The following is an 18,552-nucleotide window of genomic DNA, read 5'->3' on the forward strand; positions in this document are numbered from 1 at the left end:
TGGGGTTGTGAGTTCGAGCCCCCTGTTGGCTGTGGAGATTGCTTAAATGAATAACGACTTTCAAAAAACCTAAAAAGGAAAAGAACTTCAAAATATGGCCACTTCGCAAATGATGGCCTAATTCATACTAAGGCGCACAGGACGACTAGCCTGCTTCCCACTTTCCTCCTGAAAGGGCAGAATTTTCGTTCCAAGAGAAGAAGTTGGATAATGGGATGAACGCCTTCACACTCAGGAGGGAAGGCTAATGGGTGTTTCAGACGGGTTTCTCTGGGTCTCAAACCATTTCGGCAGGTTTGGCCTTCCGGCTCCGTTCCTGTGCTTTTCCCTGGCGAAGAACACCCAGGCTGTGGGACTCCCTTTCCAGCACCTTGGCAAGAAGAAGCAGGGAGCGGCTGGTCTGGGGATCCGCATGCTGGTCCCGGAGGTCAAACAGCTTCGGGGTGAGGATGGCAGGGGCAAAGAATCGCAGGAAGAGAAAGCCACTTATGGCCAGGTACTTCGCATCCTGCCGAGAGGAGCCGCAGGTGAGAAGAGCCCCCCAGAACCCACATCCCAGATGGGGAAACTGAGGCAAGGGCAAGTGGGATGGGAGATGGGCCGGGAGATCACACTGGTCCGCCAAGACGGCTTTTTCTCTCTGGACCTCAGCTTCCTCCCCTGGAAAGCAGAGGAACAATACCGACCCTCCACTGCAAGCCCCGTGCTAAGGGCCCAGCCCCGTGGAGGAAGCACCATCATCATTCCCCGCTCACGGATGAGGAAGCAGACATTCAGAGACTCCAAGTGACTTGCCCAAGGCCACACAGCTGGGAGTGGCAGGGCCGAGATTTGAACCCAGGCAGGATCTGAACACGCAGCTCTCCATCACACCCTCCAGCATTCGACCCCCGGTACTGTGTTGAGCGTCGGGACTGATCCGAACCAGCGACAGTCCTAGGGGGTAGGTGCTATTATCCCCATTTTGTGGATGAGGAAGCGGAGGCTCAGGAGAGAACCCGGTCTGGCTGGCCCCTCTGTGTGAGTCCCGGGCCTGGCCCACCCGCAGACAAGGCTGGTTCCTCCAGCTCCAGCAGAGAGAGGGCGTGCCTTTATCCTGGGTGCCTCTGGCTCTCCCCAGATCACTCCCCACCCACCTTTCACACTTGCCCAGCTGTATTTAGCCCAAAAATGTGCTCCGGTATTTATTTAGGGGTTGTATTCACACATGAGACAATACTCTCCCCGTCTCCTCTGCGCTGACGGTGAACCCTGCCTAAAGCTGGATGCCTGACACCGCCCGGAAGGGGGGTCTCTGCCCCCAGCCCCGCTCCTCTGGACCCCTGAGCTGCCCCCGAGGCCACCACCCCCTCAACTGCCATATTCCAGGGTAAGTTTAGTCTTCGAGATCAGCTCTTTGACTTCCTCCTTTCTTAAGGTGGAACGGGTGTCAGGGTGGCAGAGAAAGGGGTTCCCTGGGTTTCCATGACCCCATCCACCCTCATGGGCCTGAGGAAGTCCCTGCTCCGTGCCATGGCCTCCGCCCCTCCGTGGGAGCTAAGGACCGGGGGACACTTGGGTGTCACCGATACTGGGTTCCCCACAAGGGCCAGGCTGTCTGGCCTCCCGCTCCCCTTCCCTCCCCCCGTCACAGCTCTGTCCCACTTAGCACCTCCAGTCCAGGCGACAGCCTGGCAAAGTGGGGCGTAAATCAAGCGACGTCCCAGTTTGGAGGCCGAGAGCTCACTCCTCAGCAGAGGCTGAGAGGAGAAGGAAGGGACCCCCGCTGGGAGACCAGAGGCCTAACTTTGAGTCCACCACCCTCGGCCAAGGCTCTTTAACCTCTCTGGGCCTCAGTTTCCCCATCTGTAAGCAGAGAGTGGGGAGAAGTATGGCATAATCAAGGGCTCTTAACTCAAGCTCTAGGGACTGGGCCGTTACCTCTCCAACATTTAGCAGGTCTTAGATTATTCGGCAGAGTGAACCCCCCGCCCCGCCCACATTTCCGTTACATCAGCGCTCCATTAAGAGCTGGCCTGATTTGATGTCATTTGTAAGTGAGGCCAACAGCCACCTTGGGAGGCACGCTGACCATTAAACCAGGGGAGCTCAAACTGGTAACCCACAGGCCAGGCCAGCCGCCAACGTGTAGTAACTGGCTCAAAGTTTTGTCATGTTGTTCTTGTTTTTAGGTGAACTGGAGTCAACCTTTTATTTTTTTGGGGGGGGGGGTATCTTTTTATTTATTTATTTTTTAACGTTTATTTATTTTTGAGACAGGGAGAGACAGAGCATGAACAGGGGAGGGTCAGAGAGAGGGAGACACAGAATCGGAAGCAGGCTTCAGGCTCCGAGCCGTCAGCCCAGAGCCCGACGCGGGGCTCGAACTCTCGGACCGCGAGATCGTGACCTGAGCCGAAGTCGGCCGCTTAACCGGCTGAGCCACCCAGGCGCCCCGGAGTCAACGTTTTAAAAATGAGCGACCTCACATAAAATCCAGAATGTTGGCTTTAGAAAATAACCCCTGGGGCGCCTGGGTGGCTCAGTCGGTTGAGCGCTCACTTTGGCTCAGGTCACGATCTCACGATCCAGGGGTTCGAGCCCCGCATCGGGCTCTGTGCTGACAGCTCGGAGCCTGGAGCCTGCTTTGGATCCTGGGTCTCCCTCTCGCTCTCTGCCCCTCCCCTGCTCGTGTTCTGTCTCTCTCTGTCTCAAAAATAAGATAGACATTTAAAAAAAAAAGAAAAAAGGAAAGAAAGCAAACTCTGAAGAGCTGGCCATGCCGGGTCCCCATTCCCGCCTGGCAATAAGTGATTGAATTCTGCAGCTGCCCCCTTAAGACAAGCTGTGGGGGCTCCAGTTTGCCACAGTCCCTACGACGCCCTAGTGCCTGCCCCACACCTTGACTGCTTCGTTCATTGATCTCACCTTCCTGAGGCCTGCAGCGCTCGCAACTTTTATATTAACATTGGCAAAGCAGTAACACATGCAGGGATTTATCTCTAGACCACTTGGGGCGTCTGCTACGAAGCGCCTACTGTGTGCCGACATGCCCTCTCTCTCTGTCTCTCTGACCGCTGAAGTTAAGAAGCACTTACTTTGTGCCAGATTCTATTATTTGGTGGTTTCGAGCAGATTCAGCAGCCAGGTGCCTGGATGGGGGTCTATCCCAGCAACACCCCTTCCTAGCCATTTGACTTAATCTCTCTGGGCCTCTGCTTCCTCCTCTGTAAAATGGGAGAATACTGGTACCCACCCCATAGGGTGGATGGGAAGGCGAGGTAAGGTAATGCGAGAGGAAGAGGAGGTCCCACCCAGGGTAAGGAGTAGATATAGCATTCGCTGCTGCCATTGTTATTATTATTATTATTATCATTTTCATTATTACTGCCCCTGGATCCCAGACCCACAGACCCAGATTCTGTCCCACCTCTGCCCCGCCTCTCTGTACGCCCCTGGACAAGCTACTGCCCCTCGCCAGCCTCAGTCTCCCCATCTGCTCCTTGGGAACGTGTGGCCCACCTCGTGCTCCGCCTGGGGGAAACGCTCTCGCACGCGCTGGTGCAGCTGCTTGAAGGCGAGGCGCATGGCAGGCGGGCAGCGCCCCACGGAGCCCACAATGGCATCCACGATGGGCCCCAGGTAGCCCGTCAGCAGCCCCAGGCTGGCCTCCCTCACATGCTCCTCGGAGGGTGCGCCCTTGAAGGAGATTCTCCTGGGGAAACAGAGTGGCCGTGCCTCAGAGCCCAGCATCTGTCTGCTCAAAACCCTCCGCCAGCCCCCACCGAGCTCAGAGCACCCACCTTCCCCTCCCACCCCCATAACCTCCCCTCGCACCATTCGCACCCGGCTTCTTGTTGCTGCTTAAAAAACACGCTGAGCTCATTCCTGCCTCGGAGCCTTTGTACATGCTGTCCCCTCTGCCTGGGACACTCTTGTGCACACGTTTAGCTTCAGCGTGCCCACCTCAAAGAGGCCATCCGTTCCCCGTCACACGCCATCACACACCCCGGTTCGGTGCCTTGTCAGTGTGGACATGCCGGACACCCGCTCCCACCTCAGGGCCTTTGCACGTGCTGTTCCCCCTGCCTGGGATACTCCCCCTCCGGATCTGTGCACGCCTCCCTCCCTCACCTCCTGCCAGTCTTTGCTGAAACAGTCCCCTTCTCTGTGAGGCTTTCCCTGTGACCACCCTAGGGAATATTGCAAGCCTCTCCCCTGCTCCCGGCACTTCCCACGACGCTCCCCTGCTCTGTCTTCCTCCACTCCACCGATCACCTTCAATAACCTTCTTTAGTTGATTATGCACCTCCCCCTAGAAGACGGACTGGCATCCACTTCTTCCCCGCAGGGCATCAGCGTTCAGCCAGGGTCTGGCGCCTAGTAGGTTCTCGCCAGCTGTTTTTGCCGAGGGGGCGATGGGACAGCACTTATCCCCTTCCTTCTCGTCCCCACACAGGTGTAGGGTCCGTCTCGCCCACCTCAGAGCCGGGATCTGAACCCGGGGGCTCAGCTTCGGAGGCCCGCCCGCGACCACTACCCCTTCCAGCCGGAGGAGCTCGGTGCTCACGGCTGAGGCTCTCGGCCCGAATGCAGGGCTCCCCAGCGGCCGGGCCAGAGGGAGGGGGAGGCGGTCGGCACAGACCCAGGCGGACAAGGGGGCTGTCAGAGGGTCGCGGTTCACCCCTCGGGCTTCGCTCACCTGGTGCGACCCAGGTCTATCTTGCAAGGGTCCAGCTCGATGTATCTCTTCTCCTCGAAGACGCGGTTAATCACGGGCTTCAAGACCTCGTGCAGGTAAGGCATGCCCACGAGCTGAGGGCAGGGGGCGCCGCGTGGGGCAGGGGCTGAGGATGAGGCTAAGCCGTGCCCATGAGCCAGGGGCGGGGGGCAGCACGTGGGGAGAGGCTCAGAGGGAGACTGAGGCAGGCCCAAGAGCGCGGGTGGGGGGCGCTCTCCAGGTACGACTCAGGGCAGGGCCAGGCACCAGCCACCAGCACCCCAGCTCGGCCACCCCAGCTCCGGGGTCCCGGGAGTCCCCTCGAAGGAGCCACCTCTGGGCCCCGCCAGGCCTCTTGCTCACCTTCATAAACTGTTCCATTGACTTGGATGCCAGGGAGTTGGAGCGGAAGAGGGTGTTGGGGTCGGCTGGGAGGGCAGAGGGAAGTGTCCGCTGGGATCGGGGGCTGGATCCACCCCACCCCGCCCACCCAAGGAGGGAGTCATGATGTTCCCGCCTCAGGAACCAAGGAGAGCTGTACTATCAACTTCATGCACAGTAGAGGAGCCCAGAGTGGTTAGATGAGCTGCCCAAGGTCACACAGCTCAAGAGCGGCAAAACCGGGGCCCGAACTGGGGACTGCGTCCCCACTGGCTGGCGGTGCACAGCGTAGGGACCCTCCCCATCCACACACATAGGAGCCCCTGACCTCGGCCTGAGGCTCCCCGTCTCTCCCTCAGAGACCTTGCGCCGGCCCCATCCTTGAGGAGTGACGTCTGGGGCTCATGCAGGCAACTCACTGGTCCGGGTCACCTCGCGCCGAGTGAGATAGTCCAGAAAGGGCCCGGCCAGGCCCTGGCCAAGAAAGAGCTTCACCAGGTTGGTGGCAAGGTCCTGGCGGCAGTCCCCTGAGGTCAGCTCCTCCAGCACGGCCAGGGGACTAGCGGCATCCTCCTGGGCAGGGACAGGAGGCAGGAGAGGTGGCCCAGGGCCCCGAGGGCAAAAGAGCCCAGGTAGGGATCTCCGAAGCAGGGAGAGGCCTCGGTGCCGGGCCCCGGGGGGGACTGAGGCACCCACCTCTGCCGGGCCCCGCACGGCCTCCGTGAGCAGCTCCGTGAGCGGCCGGTAGTTGTGGGAGGGCAGGATGCGGTCCTCGATGAGGCGTACCTTCAGCCGCAGGGCACCCAGCTGCCCCCTGACCGGGGTCAGGCCCCAGGGGTAAGAGCATCAGGCGGGTGTGCACAGGGGCAGATGGCCAGGATAGGCAGGGGCAAACACAGATATAAGGAGCATGGACGTTAGCCAAACAAGGCAGATGTGGGCGGGTGCGAACGGATAGTGACACGGAGAGAGAGGAAGGGACGGGTACAGTCAACGAAAACAGTGAGGCCACGGGGCGCCTGGTGGCTCAGTGGGTTGAGCACCTGACCCTTGCGTTCGGCTCAGGTCATGAGCTCACGGGTTCGTGAGTTTGGACCAGCCCCACCCCCGTTTCAGGCTCTGCGCTGACCAGCCTGCTGGGGACTCTCCCTCTCCCCCTGCCCCTCCTCTCCCCGCCTCCCCGCCTCAAAATAAATAAATACACTTAAAAAAATTTTTTAAATAAAAACGGCGTGGCCAGCCCACAGTGTACAAGAACAGAAGATGTGGACAGGTGTGGAGGGACCCAGGGCTCCGAGCACACACCGACTGGTGGGGACTGACACGTTCACACGCAAACACGTGGATGGGTATACGGCGAACCCATCTGCACATACGAAACGCACGTCGCGAGACAGACACTTGTCAAATGGGTGAACGAAGGGACGTGGTGGCGGCTTGTGGGCGGACCGGGGCACCCGTGAGGACGTGCCCGCAAGCTGAAGACAGCACTCAACACGAGCTCAGCCTACATTTACCCAGAATCCTCCTCGGCTCTGGGGAAGGGCAGGAGACGGAACCAGCCACGGGGAGGGTTCTGCTGCAGGACCGGTGGGGGAAACTCCACCTGCAGGGGGGACACACAGACCTTCAGCTGAGCCCTGCCCGCCGAGGCCCAGGCCCCACCCAGCCCTAGAAGGGCTCGGGCTGCCCACCCAAGGAGCGGAGGCACAGCCTGGCAGGGGCCACCGCCTCTCCCCCACCATACCCTATCAGCGCAACGGCAGCCACGCTCCCTCCCCCAGTCCCAAATCATCAGCTCCTGCCAGGACCCTGAGGGCTTCCACGGGACCCTTAATTTACAGTTGGGGAAACTGAGGCTTGGAGAGACGGGGCGACTCGCCCGAGGTCACACAGCTGCCGGGGGCAACATACCTGGACCGAGAGCCTTTTCCGCTCTGTCTGGGGACACAAATCACATCTGCCAAGAGGCTTAAAGACAGCCCGGGAGGCCCCCCGAGCCCCACCCCCTCTCTCTTAAAATATTATAAAGATATAATTTGCACCCCATACAAGTTTTCGGTCCACTCACGGAGCTGTGCAACCGTCATCGCTAATTTCAGAACTTTTTCTATCAGCCGCCCCCCCCCCCGAAAGCCTGTACCCATAGGCTTAGATGTCCCTCCCCAGCTCCCACCCCAGCCCCAGCTCCTGTAACCAGTGATCTACTTTCTTCTACGTCTCCTCCTCTGGACAGCTCACAGAAATGAAATCATAGAATCTGTGGGTTTATTGGCCTGGCTTCTTCCCCTTAGCATGTTTTCAAGATTCATCGACGAGGTCGCAGGGGCCAGTGTGCCCTTCCTTTTTATGGCTGGGCCCCAGTCCCTCGTAAGATACACCACGTTTGATTTATTCATTCACCTGGGGATGGACATTTGGGTTTTGCTTCCACACTTGCTTGTCACTAGCAAGCTTTTGTGTGGACAAATGCGTGCATTTCCCTTTGGTGCGTACCTAGAAGTGGAACCGCCGGGGCATGTGACAACTGTCTTTAACCGTTTGAGGAACGGCCAGACTCTTTTCCAAAGCAGCTGCACCGTTGACATTCCCCCCTCCATGGCTGTGGGCAACCAAGCCTCCCTGTAACTTGCTCTAATCTCGTCTCCTTTGAAAAACTGTCAGCCCGGACTATATCCGCACTACCACCGAGAGGCAGGGACAATCGCGCTCATTTTACAGATGCGCAAACTGAGGCTCCAAGAGAAAGACCTTGAGCCCAGGGCTTCCAGGGGTAGAGGTTAAGGGCTGAGAGTGTGGTGTCAGAGAAACCTGAACTCAGGTCCCGGCTCTGCCATTTCTTACTCATGTGGCCTGGGGAAAGCCACTCAACTTCTCTGAATGACCCTCGGTTTCCCCATCTATGAAATGGAGACAATAGTCCCCACCTCATAGGGTGGCCGCTACCGGTACGGAAATTAGATTATGCTGGGGAAGTACTTACTTAGCACGCGGTCATCCTGGGTACTCTCACCCTAGAATGAGAATCTGGGCCTGCCCCGTGACCTTGGGCAGGTTCCTGCCCCTCGGAGAGCCTCAGTCTCCTCACCTGTACGATGGGGCGCTGGGACTCCATCGCTCAGGCCTGGCCAAGGAGCCAGTCGAGACAGCTTTCACATCTATCCTTCCAGATCCCAGGATGCGCGGCCCCTTCCCCTCCCCTTCCCTCTTGGAGGCGGAGGGAAGCCAGGGTGTCGGGGGGGGGGGGGGGGGGTTGCTTACCATGCCCAAGAAGTCGTTCTTGCCCACCATGTCCCAGTCCCAGAGCTCCACCCGCAGCGGGGCCGGGGCACCTGGCATCTCCTGAAGTTCCAGCACCTCATCCCAGTGTGGGAAGCGGGTCTTCTTAATGGTCTGGGGGAGGGGGAGTGAGGGAGGGCTGAGGAGGGCCCATCTTGAGGCCCGCCCCTCCCTGGACCCACACCACCACTCACTGAAGTCTCCAAGCTCTGACTGCCCCAGAACACACGTGCAAACGGGTCAGAGGTGCCGGTGATATCTCGGGGGGCCAGGTCCCTGGAGACAGATGAGGAAAGGGGTGAGGGCCGCAGGACCCCCAAGGGCAAACACCCAGGCTGGACCTTGGAAAAGGGGCTCAGGGCAGACCATTCAGATGCCTCTGGCTTGCAAGGCGATGAACTGCCCCCTTGTAGGGACCCAGCAAGGAACACCCCCCCCATCCTGCCCTTCCAAACCCTTCCTGTTGACCAGGGCTACCCTGCGCCCCTATTTTCCAGATGAGGAAATGGAGGCGCCAAAAGGTCGAGTCCCGAACCACAAAGCCCAGGAGGTGAAGACGTCGTGGGAAGTGGGAAGGGAGCCTCAGTTTCCCTGGAGCCCCTGGATAGGAGACTGGATGCCAGGGTTCAAAGCCTGGCTCCGCCATTCATTGGCTGGGTGACACTGAGAAAAGTCACTTCGCCTCCCTGAGCCTCACAGTCTCTTCATCTAGAAAATGGAAATAATGATAGACCAACCTCAGAGGGCCAAGGTCTAAACGACCTGAGTATATAAAAGGCTTAGCATAGCAGCTGGCAGGACGTGAGTGCTCTGCCCATTCATTCATTCACTCATTCATTCATTCATTCAACAAATACTCATACCCACGCCTTGCCTAGGACCCAAGAAAAGGCATGGGGCAAGGATCGCCAGCCTCTGGTTGCCATGACAACCCCAAAGTCTCACCTCCGTCAGCTGCCCCAACCCCTCCTTACTGAGGCCCCCCAAATCCCGTGACAGCCCCCACCAGGGGCTGCTTGTTTCTTCCTGCTGCTCCTTTCCCACCCCTGCTTGGCATCCAGAGCCTTCCTTGGTCTCCTAGGAGCCGGCCCAGTTGCTAAGCGACAGCAATCAGTCCCTCTCCTGCTCGCAAGGATCCTGCACAGCCTTGTGGCTGGGGAGGAGGCCACTAGCACAAAGCAGATGAGGAGCCCCTGTCCCATGTCCAGCCCTCTTGTCTGTCCTCCGCCACCCTGGTACTCCATCCAGACCCAGGGAGCCCCAGCTGGAGACAGAAATCTGGAGGTGGTGGGAGAGGCACAGAGAGGGCAAGAAGAGGCTTCAAGGTCACACAGCAAACTAGAAATAGAGATCGTCCCCGACCTGAGCGAGGAGCGGTCCAAGAGGGAGGGTTGTGGGAGTAAGATGTGAAAACAAGGCAGAAAGGCAAGACGGGAGATGAGAGGGGAAAGGGGATGGCAGTATTTAAGGAAGCAAATGATGGGGGAGCTGAGGGAGAGAGAAGGGGATTGCAGGGTGACAAACAGGCAGCAAGGAAGATGGACATCCCATGAGCTGGCGCCCCTGGACAGTCATCTGTGGGTTTCGCCGGTCCCGCATCCGTCTTCTTTCTCCTGTTTCTTTGCGACAGGACCTCCCCTCTCTCGCTCCCAGCTCACATCAGTTAGGTAGGCTGACCTCTCCACTCCAGGGATGGGTGCGGGACTCAGGCCTGACCAATCCGAGTCCACGCCCTTGGTTCAGAGATAGGTACGTGCCCCAGATTTGGGCCAATAAACATCAGCCCCAGGACATCGGCTGGAAATGACAGGAGAAAGTCAGTTGGACCTGCCAAACTGGTAGGAGGCCCTGGGACTTGCTGGCCTCACCTTTGCTCGCCCACACCTGGAGAGAGACTCCCTGAGAACGAAGCTAACACAAAAGGTAGCCGAGAAATCGATGTCCGTAGACTCCTGTTGTCACTGTTTGAGCACCTGGATCCAGACATGCCTGAAGCCGCTCGTCATTAATATAAACCAACCTGCTTAAGCTGGCGTGAATTGGGTATGTATCACTTACAATCCTATTCACGCACACCCTGGCCAGCCTGAGTGCCTGGCCTTTGGTTGCTAGTCGCTGGGGACCCAGCAAGGATTTTGCCTGTGCTCTGACCCCAGGAACTGGCCAACCTGGCGACCCTGGGGCTGTCTGCCCACAAGGGATCCTGGTCGTGAGCCCTGGGGTCGTCACCCCAGGAGTGAGGTGGTCTCAAAAGCCAAGACGGCTGGGGGGACTCTCCGGCAAATTCTTGCTCATTCTCAGACCAGTCCCACCCCATCCCCTATCGCGACCGTACCTGGCCTGAAGCACGTGACATCGAAGACAACGGCCCCGCGCGTTCTCCAGCATCTGAACATCCAAGCAGACCTCACCCTGCACCTCTGCGTCTGGGTCCACACGGCTCAGGTTGATCCAGCTGTCAATTCCTGGAGGGCACAGGCGCTAACGTTTATTAAGCACCTGCCAGGTTCTGGCATTGTATTAACTTAAAAATTCAATTAACATGAAACATGGGGAGGGGCGCCTGGGTGGCTCTGTCGGTTAAGCGTCCGACTTTGGCTCAGGTCATGATCTCGCGGTTCATGAGTTCGAGCCCCACACGTCGGGCTCTGTGCTGACAGCTCGGAGCCTAGAGCCTGCTTTGCATTCTGTGTCTCCCTCTCTCTCTCTGTTGCCCCCCATCTTGCTCTCTGTCTCTGTCTCTCAAAAATAAACATTAAAAAAACCCTCATGAAATATATATTAAGCCATGGGCTTCTCATGTTCGCCTTCTGATGTAGGTACTGTAATTATCCACACTTCCAGAGAAGGAAAGTGAGGCACAGCGGACGAAGAGCTTTGCCCATGATCTCACAACTGGTAAGGGACAGAGCTAGGATTTGAATGCGAGCAGTAAAGTTCAATGCCATTAACCATGTACTATCACACTGTTCACCCTGGTGTACGAAAGCCTCCGTCATTTAATCCCAACATACTCTCCCCTCCAAAAAATCTTGGGCATTCCTACCTCTCAGCCCCCGTCCAGGCAACTCCCTGCCAGAGTCAGTCAAGTCAATTTCAACCTCCCTCCCTGTCTCTCTTGTCTCTCAACGCTTTGAAGAGATCAGCTACCGACTTCTAGCTTCCCTTGTACTTATTGGGAAGTCATTTCAGCCTGATAACTGATTTTGTGTAAATGGGCTACCTTTTCTCTTTGGTTTTAAGGACTATGTATTTGATGGTCTGCAATTTCACCACATATGTACGTAAGGACGGTTTTGTGTGTGTGTGTGTGTGTGTGTGTGTGTGTGTGTTGTTGTTGTTTTTCGTCCTGCTTAGTGCAGGTCATGCCATTGCTACGTACAGAATCATGTCCTTCCTTGCATTCTGGAAAATTCCAGGTCATCATTTTCTTTTAATCGCTTCCGCTCCCCAACTTTTTCCATTCTTTCCTCATAGGACTTCAATTAAAATGGACGTCAGACCTTGTCCACAATTTTCTAGGTCTCTGAGCTTCTCTTTTGTATTTTCCTCCTTGTTTCCCTGGGCTAAAGTCTCAATCATTTCTTCAGATCTCTCTTCCAGCTCACTAATTCTCCCTTCAGCTCTGGCTCTGTTGTTGAACTCGGGCCACTCAGTTTTAAATTTCAATGACTACTCCTTATCTCCAAAACTTTGATCTAGTTCTTTTCCAATCAACTTTTAAAAATGTTTATTTTATTTATTTTGAGAGAGAGAGAGCACAAGCAGGCAAGGGGCAGAGAGAGAGAGAATGAGAATCCCAAGCAGGCTCTGCAGAAGCAGCACAGAGCCCAACGTGGGGCTCAATCTCACAAACAGCGAGATCGTGACCTGAGCCAAAATCAAGAGCCAGACAGTCAACCGACTGAGCCACCCAGGTGTCCCTATCTTTTTAATGTATTGCTTTCATTTAATATGATTATTGCTGGCCCTTTCTGGTGGTTGCCTTTTTTCATTTATTTAAATATTTTATTCCTTTTCGTTGTTGCTATTGTGTTTTTATTTTATTTTAGAGCAAAAGAGAGAGAGAGAGAGCACAAGTGGGGGAGAAGGACAGAGGGAGAGAGAGAGAGAGAGAGAGGGAGAGAGAGAGAGAGAGAGAGAGAGAGAGAGAGAGAGAGAGAATCCCAAGCAAGCTCCACACTCAGCTTGGAGCTTAACACAGGACTCAATCCCACAACCCTGGGATCATGACCTGAGCAGAAATCCAGAGTTGGACATTCAACCAGCCGAGGCACCCAGGTGCCCCTAAATATCTTACTCCTTTAAAAATTTTGTGTATCATAATTGCAAAATCTAAAGCCCTTGTGGGTTCAAATCCGGTAGTTACTGTTTCTGCTGACATTTGCTCATGGTGGCCCACTGCCTTGTGTGTGTGGTGACCTCTGACTGCAAAGTCATGTCTGTTGGAGCTCACTCTGGGACACTTTAAGGGCCTCAATCAAATGGGAACATTTCAGGGTCGGTCACATCTGCCGCATCCCCGGTCCAAGATTCAGTCTCTCTGTTGACTCTAGATGTGATGCCGACATTCACTTCCAGAGGAATCTTTCCTTACCACCTCCCTGCTTGTTGTTCCCCACTCCCTGTCAGGTTTTAGCTCCTGGTTGGGGTGGGGGAGAGTGGAGAATGGTGAGACTTTTTCCTTCTTTCAGGACGTCCCTATTATGCTGCAGGAGGATCCAATGCCCCATGCTGCTAGAAATGGAAGTTCCACCTCACCTCTCTCTAGCTTCACTGCTACCCCCAAATCCAGGATGCCATCAACTTCCTCTCGCTGGAGTACTGCAACAGACTCCTAATTGATCTCCCACATGTACTCCTGTCCCACTGGGATCCAATATCCACAAAGCAGCACAGAGATCTTGTGAAAATGTATCTAATCTCTCCCGTCACTCCGCCCTCTGATAATACGGCTCCAGTCTCCTCACTGTCTTGCTCAAGGACCATCCGTGGCTCCCCAGTGCCGCCAGAAGAAAGTCTAGACTCTGGCCTGGCACCTTCAGCCCCCTCCAGTCAAGACCCACCAAGTACTCCGTCTGGCCCGGCCCCAGGAGAGAATCTATAGACACACCTTAGTGCCTTTGCCAAAGCACCTTTAAGCAATAACTCATTCCCGGGGTGCCCGGGTGGCTCAGTCGGTTAAATGTCTGACCTTCGGCTCAGGTCGTGATCTCACAGTTCATGGGTTCCAGCCCCGTGTGGGGCTCTGTGCTGACAGCTGGGAGCCTGCTTTGGATTCTGTGTCTCCCTCTCTCTCTGCTCCTCCCCCACTCATGCTCTGTCTCTCTCTCGAAAATAAATAAACATTAAAAACAAGAAATAACTCATTCCCCTTCATCCAGGAAAGCTTCCTTGACTACACTAGCCTTCACTGCCCTCTTATCCTCATCCACGGTCAAGCCGGTGATGTTCCACATGCCTCCACCCCTACATTTCTGTCCTGTTTAAAAAAAATAAAAAGCACCCACATGCAGACGCATGGCCCGTTTCCCTTGCTTTTCTTGCCCCTTGTTCTGCGTGAATGTGTTTTGTGTTTCTATCTGGCCCATAAGCTCCTTGAAGCTTGGCCTTGTACTTCGATCATCTAACGCCACCCTCTTGGGTGGATGTTTGGGGCACAGTGGGTACGGCTCAGCAGACAGGTTGAAAACACAGACTTTGGAAGCAGGCACAGCCTGGACTCAACTCCCACCGCTGCAACTTCTAGGAGGGGCAAGGGCCCTCCTCACCTCTCCAAACCTAATTTCCCAGCAGCCATATATTCGAGATCATTCTAGTGCACACTTCACTTGGTTTTGTGAGGACTAAATACAATGTTCTTAGCATCATGCCTGGCACAGAGTACACCCTCAATTAATAGGAGCCGTGATCAGCACATAGGTTTTCAACGAATCCCCACTGATGAAAAAAAGACATTATTCAATTATTGATATTGAGACAACTAGTAGTCGCCTAGATAAAAAGTAATAAAGCTCAATCCCTCTCCATACCTTGAATCTGGGTAAGTTCCAAATAGATCAAAGACTTGAATGTAAAAAAGGAAAACACATTACTGCTAGAAGGGATCATGTAAAAAATATTATCTAACCTTAGATTTGGGAAGGCCTTTTTAGGGGTCACAGAAAATCAAGGGCCAAAAAAAAAAAAAAGACGAAGTTAACTAGAGAAAAAGAAACACATTTTATAGATAGATAGAAATGATAAGCAAAAAGATAAGTGACAAAGGGAGAAACACATGTTTGCAGCTACTATGGCAAAGAGTTAAATTTGCCTAATGTGTAAAGAGCTCCTAGACATCAATAAGAAAAACCAAACAACCCAGTGTGGGGCAGGGGGGAAATGCACATACAATATAAATAAATGACAAACAAAAAAGGAAATAAAGTGACTCTTAAATATGTAAAGAGGCTTTCAGTCTCAATCACAGAGAACTACAAAATAACCTACATGAAGAGGAAATTTTTTTACCTATCAGATACAAGACCAGAAGTTTGGTAATCGTTGGCAAAGGTACAGGGCGGGCAACTTGTTACCTCCTCCATAGACGGTAACTTAGCAATAACTCTCAGATGTGCTCATGGGGGTACTCTATGACCCAGCAAATGCACTTCTGGGAATTTATCAGACTGATCGATACAACTCGCGCATGGGTGAAGTCGTCTTTGTACAAGGCTGTTCGTTGCGGCATCGTTTGAACTAGGGAGAGATACTGAACAACCCAAGTGCCACCCAACAAGGAACCAGCCAAAGAAATGATGGTGCGTCCACACAGCAGAGTGCCGTGAAGTCAAAGACCAAAGAATGTGGAGGCTCTTAGGGCACCGATACGGAAAGGTCTCCCAGGTACGTGGTGAATGAAAGGCAAAATACGGTACAGTGAAAATAACAGGACACCACCCCTGAGCAGAGAACAAAACACACACAGTGCGGGCTCAGGAGCACAAGACTGGCCAGTCTCGGTTCAAATCCTGGACGTCCCACTGAATAACTCTGTGATCCTGGGCAAGCCCCATAACCCATCCCCTGTGCCTCAGTATGTCCACCTACGGAGTGGGCACAATGAGAGTACCTACCTCACGGGGTTATTGCAATAATTAAATGAGCTGATTCCTGTAAGAGCACTTGAAAAGTGTTCAGCACATAGCACTCAATAAATAAACTAAATTAAATTTAAAAAGAAATCATCAACTGAAATAACTCTCCACTGAAGGCCCCGGGCCTCCCTGCGCCTCTGGCTACGCGCTTGCAAATACCCCCCCACCCCCGCCCCGCCAAGGCGCGACCATCCCTAGGCCCTCCGCCCAGCTGAAGCCTGCTGCCCTCGCCCACCTCGGGGGTCAGCCGCAATCGCGTCCCTGCTCAGCGAGATCTTGCCGATGACGTCATCATGCCTGTGGCAAGGTAGGCAAGGTGAGGGTCCACGTCACCAAGTCGCGGGCCCAGGCATCGAGGGCTGGCGGGTGGGTACGTTGCTTCGGGGCAGCCCACCCTCCCTCCGGTACCCGAGCCGCGGTCCCCAGCACACACACCCCACCGTGTCCTCGTCCAGCACATAGAAGGCCAGATGGTGGAAATCCAGGGGCAGGTGGATGGTGTATTCTTCTCCCCAGAAGGGGCTCAGGCTCCTCCACACGGTCGCTGTCCTGCAACAGAGGGCACAGGGGCTGGGGACCCGTGGGCCACATAGGTGCAGACGCCTGGGGACCCAAACACACACACACACACACACACACTCCCACAAGGGTACACACTAAAAGAGACACTCACGGATCACCAAGGAAGCCTGAGACACATCCCCACATACACAGATACACATGTGCATCCTCAAGATTTTCTAGAAAGACACATCTTTGTGTTCCTACCTACAGACACATGCAGATACACACGCAGGAACACAGACACGTTCACACAGATGCCCAGACACACACTCACACACGGGCGGTGAGAGAGGGCAGAGACACGCACGCGGAACCCCACAAACGCGACGACACGCGCAATTCCACTCATTCACTCGTGCGTTCACTCCACGAACACCCTGTGTGTCAAGCCTCGTGGGCTGCGGAGAATCAGAGGGAGAGGTGCCAAGGTTGCTGCCCCCACAGAGCCCCCTTCAGTGGACGGGTGCTCTCTCCTGAGCTCTTATGACACAGTGAGAGGAGTCCCGTGATCGGGGTTGGCTCAGGGGCGCCTGGCTGGGTCTGGGGGGTGTGGACACAAGAGCCAGAAAGGGCTTCCTGCAGGAGCTAGTCAGGCAAAAAGGGGGAAGAGAAGAGGAGGACAAGATGGCTGAGACAGCACGTGCAAAAGCCCTGAGGCAGGAATGAGCTCGGTGAGACCGAGGAACAGGAAGGTGCTGGACGGGAAACGGGGAAGAGTGAGGGGCCAAGAGACCACGAAGTCAGCAGGGGCCAGAGCACTCAGGGAGCAAGAGGGGAGCCCCAGGAGGGTTAGGGACCAAGACAAGCCCAGAAACAGACAGGCACGTGGAGCATCTTGACCCTGACCCCCCTGCAGAAGCACTTCCCTTTACCCAGCAGGGAACAGGGAGCCTACTTTGCCCAGTGAAGACACATCCGAATCGACGGCTGCGAGAGTTGGTCACACGCCTGCCGCTCCTTCCTTCCCTTTCCCCACACCCTTCCCCAGCAAAGAGCGTGGACACGCACACACGCACGCACACGCAGATGCACGCTCTGCCCTCGGCTCCAGGCCAGGGCACCGCCACCAGAGGGACCCTTCTTCCCAAACACCCTCGTCCCCCTGCCCGGGCCTTTTCCCGGCTGGAAGTCCCTCTTCAGAGCCCAGGGACGGGGAGACAGCACAGAAAATCTGCGTGTGGGTCTGGGGGCAGCATCACAGCATGTGGTGAGGGGGCAGCACGAGCAGAGAGAGAACAATGTGGGGGGGTCAGCTGGGGTGCCGCAGGCTGACCCTCCTCCGCGCGGGCTCCCCGCCCCCAGCCCATCTGGACCGTAACTGACATCAGAAGCATCCTGAATCCTGCCGTCTCCATAGGAACCCCGGCCTCAGCCACCCACCCGGGCCTGCAGGGGCTGAGAGATGTCCCTCGGCCTGTGGGGGTGGGAGCCAACCATGGCCCAGCCCCCATGTCCCTCCACCCCCACCCAAAACTCACCCGCATCCAACACCCTCACATCCTCACAAATGTTCACAACGGCGCCCGTGTACCCAAACAGACGGGCACCGGTGCTCACGGGTATATGCAGGGCAGCCCCCCAACCCCCCCCACACCCCCGGGGACATGTACGTGTGGCCACAGGCATTCACGTCCAGCCCTCCAACACCCCCATGCACACTCACAAGCAGGCCCAGCTGGGCATGCACACACACACACGCGCACACACACACACACACACACACACACACACACACCGGTGCCCGCAGCACCCAGCAGGCCTGGAACCAGCCAGCCCGGCCAAGCGTGAGATGCCCGCCTCCGGGGAGGACACAATGGGAGGCACAGGCCGCCAGCCGCTGAGTCAGCCCCGGGACGCCGGCATGGACATCGTCAGGTCCAGGGGGAAGGTGTCGGCCCGTCGGTGGGGCAGGACGGGGAGGGGAGCTGTCTGTCCCCAGAGGGGCCCAAGCACAAAGCACCCTCCGTCAGCCCCGCGGGTCCACCCTCGGGGTAAGCACTGCCCTCCCCCAGCTCCTGTTCAACGTGACCTCTTGTGCCTGGACTCCCCAGGTCTAGAAGGAGTTCCTCCTCCGTCCCCTGCCCTGTGGCTCCCTCCCCGGGTCTGGCCCCTCCACTCCTCACCTGGCCACCACCTCGTCATCCACCTTCACGAGGCAGTAGGGGTCACTGCTCCCAGACCTGCAGGAGAAGGGGGTTCGGGAAGGAGGTTGAGAGGGCAGCCATGAGCAGGGGTCCCGATCCACCTTCATTATACATACAGAGGGCAGCAACTGCCGGCCGGAGAGGGGAGGGGACTGGCCCAGGGTCACACGGCAGGTCCAGCTAAGAGGCAGGGGCCCGGCAGGCGATGTCCTGGGTGCACAGCCTACCCGCTGCCTGCCTGAGTCACCATGCACGGGCTCTCTGGGCTTCCACTCACAGAAATAGAACACTGAGGCATGAGGCCAGAAAGTTCCCAGGGCTGATCTCAGGAGGCCCGGAGCTGTGGCTG

The 18,552-nt window shown here is 56.1% G+C and overlaps 1 protein-coding gene across 6 annotated transcripts in view; it reads right to left on the minus strand.

Moving 5' to 3' along the window:
• Positions 1–18,552, minus strand: part of RASAL1 (RAS protein activator like 1) — a 30,002-nt gene that overhangs the window by 6,118 nt on the left and 5,332 nt on the right. For 3 of the 6 annotated variants that reach the window (XM_060612356.3, XM_060612357.3, XM_060612354.3), the window contains 13 exons: positions 18,183–18,239; positions 15,931–16,044; positions 15,731–15,792; positions 10,695–10,824; positions 8,554–8,635; positions 8,342–8,473; positions 6,598–6,686; positions 5,777–5,894; positions 5,500–5,653; positions 5,063–5,127; positions 4,682–4,794; positions 3,502–3,694; positions 371–508 (listed from right to left, as the gene is read on the minus strand). In XM_060612356.3, the coding sequence (XP_060468339.1) occupies positions 371–508; positions 3,502–3,694; positions 4,682–4,794; positions 5,063–5,127; positions 5,500–5,653; positions 5,777–5,894; positions 6,598–6,686; positions 8,342–8,473; positions 8,554–8,635; positions 10,695–10,824; positions 15,731–15,792; positions 15,931–16,044; positions 18,183–18,239 (1,447 nt within the window). The other 3 variants (XM_060612358.3, XM_060612359.2, XM_078435776.1) reach the window with 3 other exon arrangements.

The sequence above is a fragment of the Panthera onca genome, chromosome D3 (assembly GCF_046562875.1).
Source record: "Panthera onca isolate mPanOnc1 chromosome D3, mPanOnc1 haplotype 2, whole genome shotgun sequence".
In the NCBI taxonomy this organism is placed as follows: Eukaryota; Metazoa; Chordata; class Mammalia; order Carnivora; family Felidae; genus Panthera; species Panthera onca.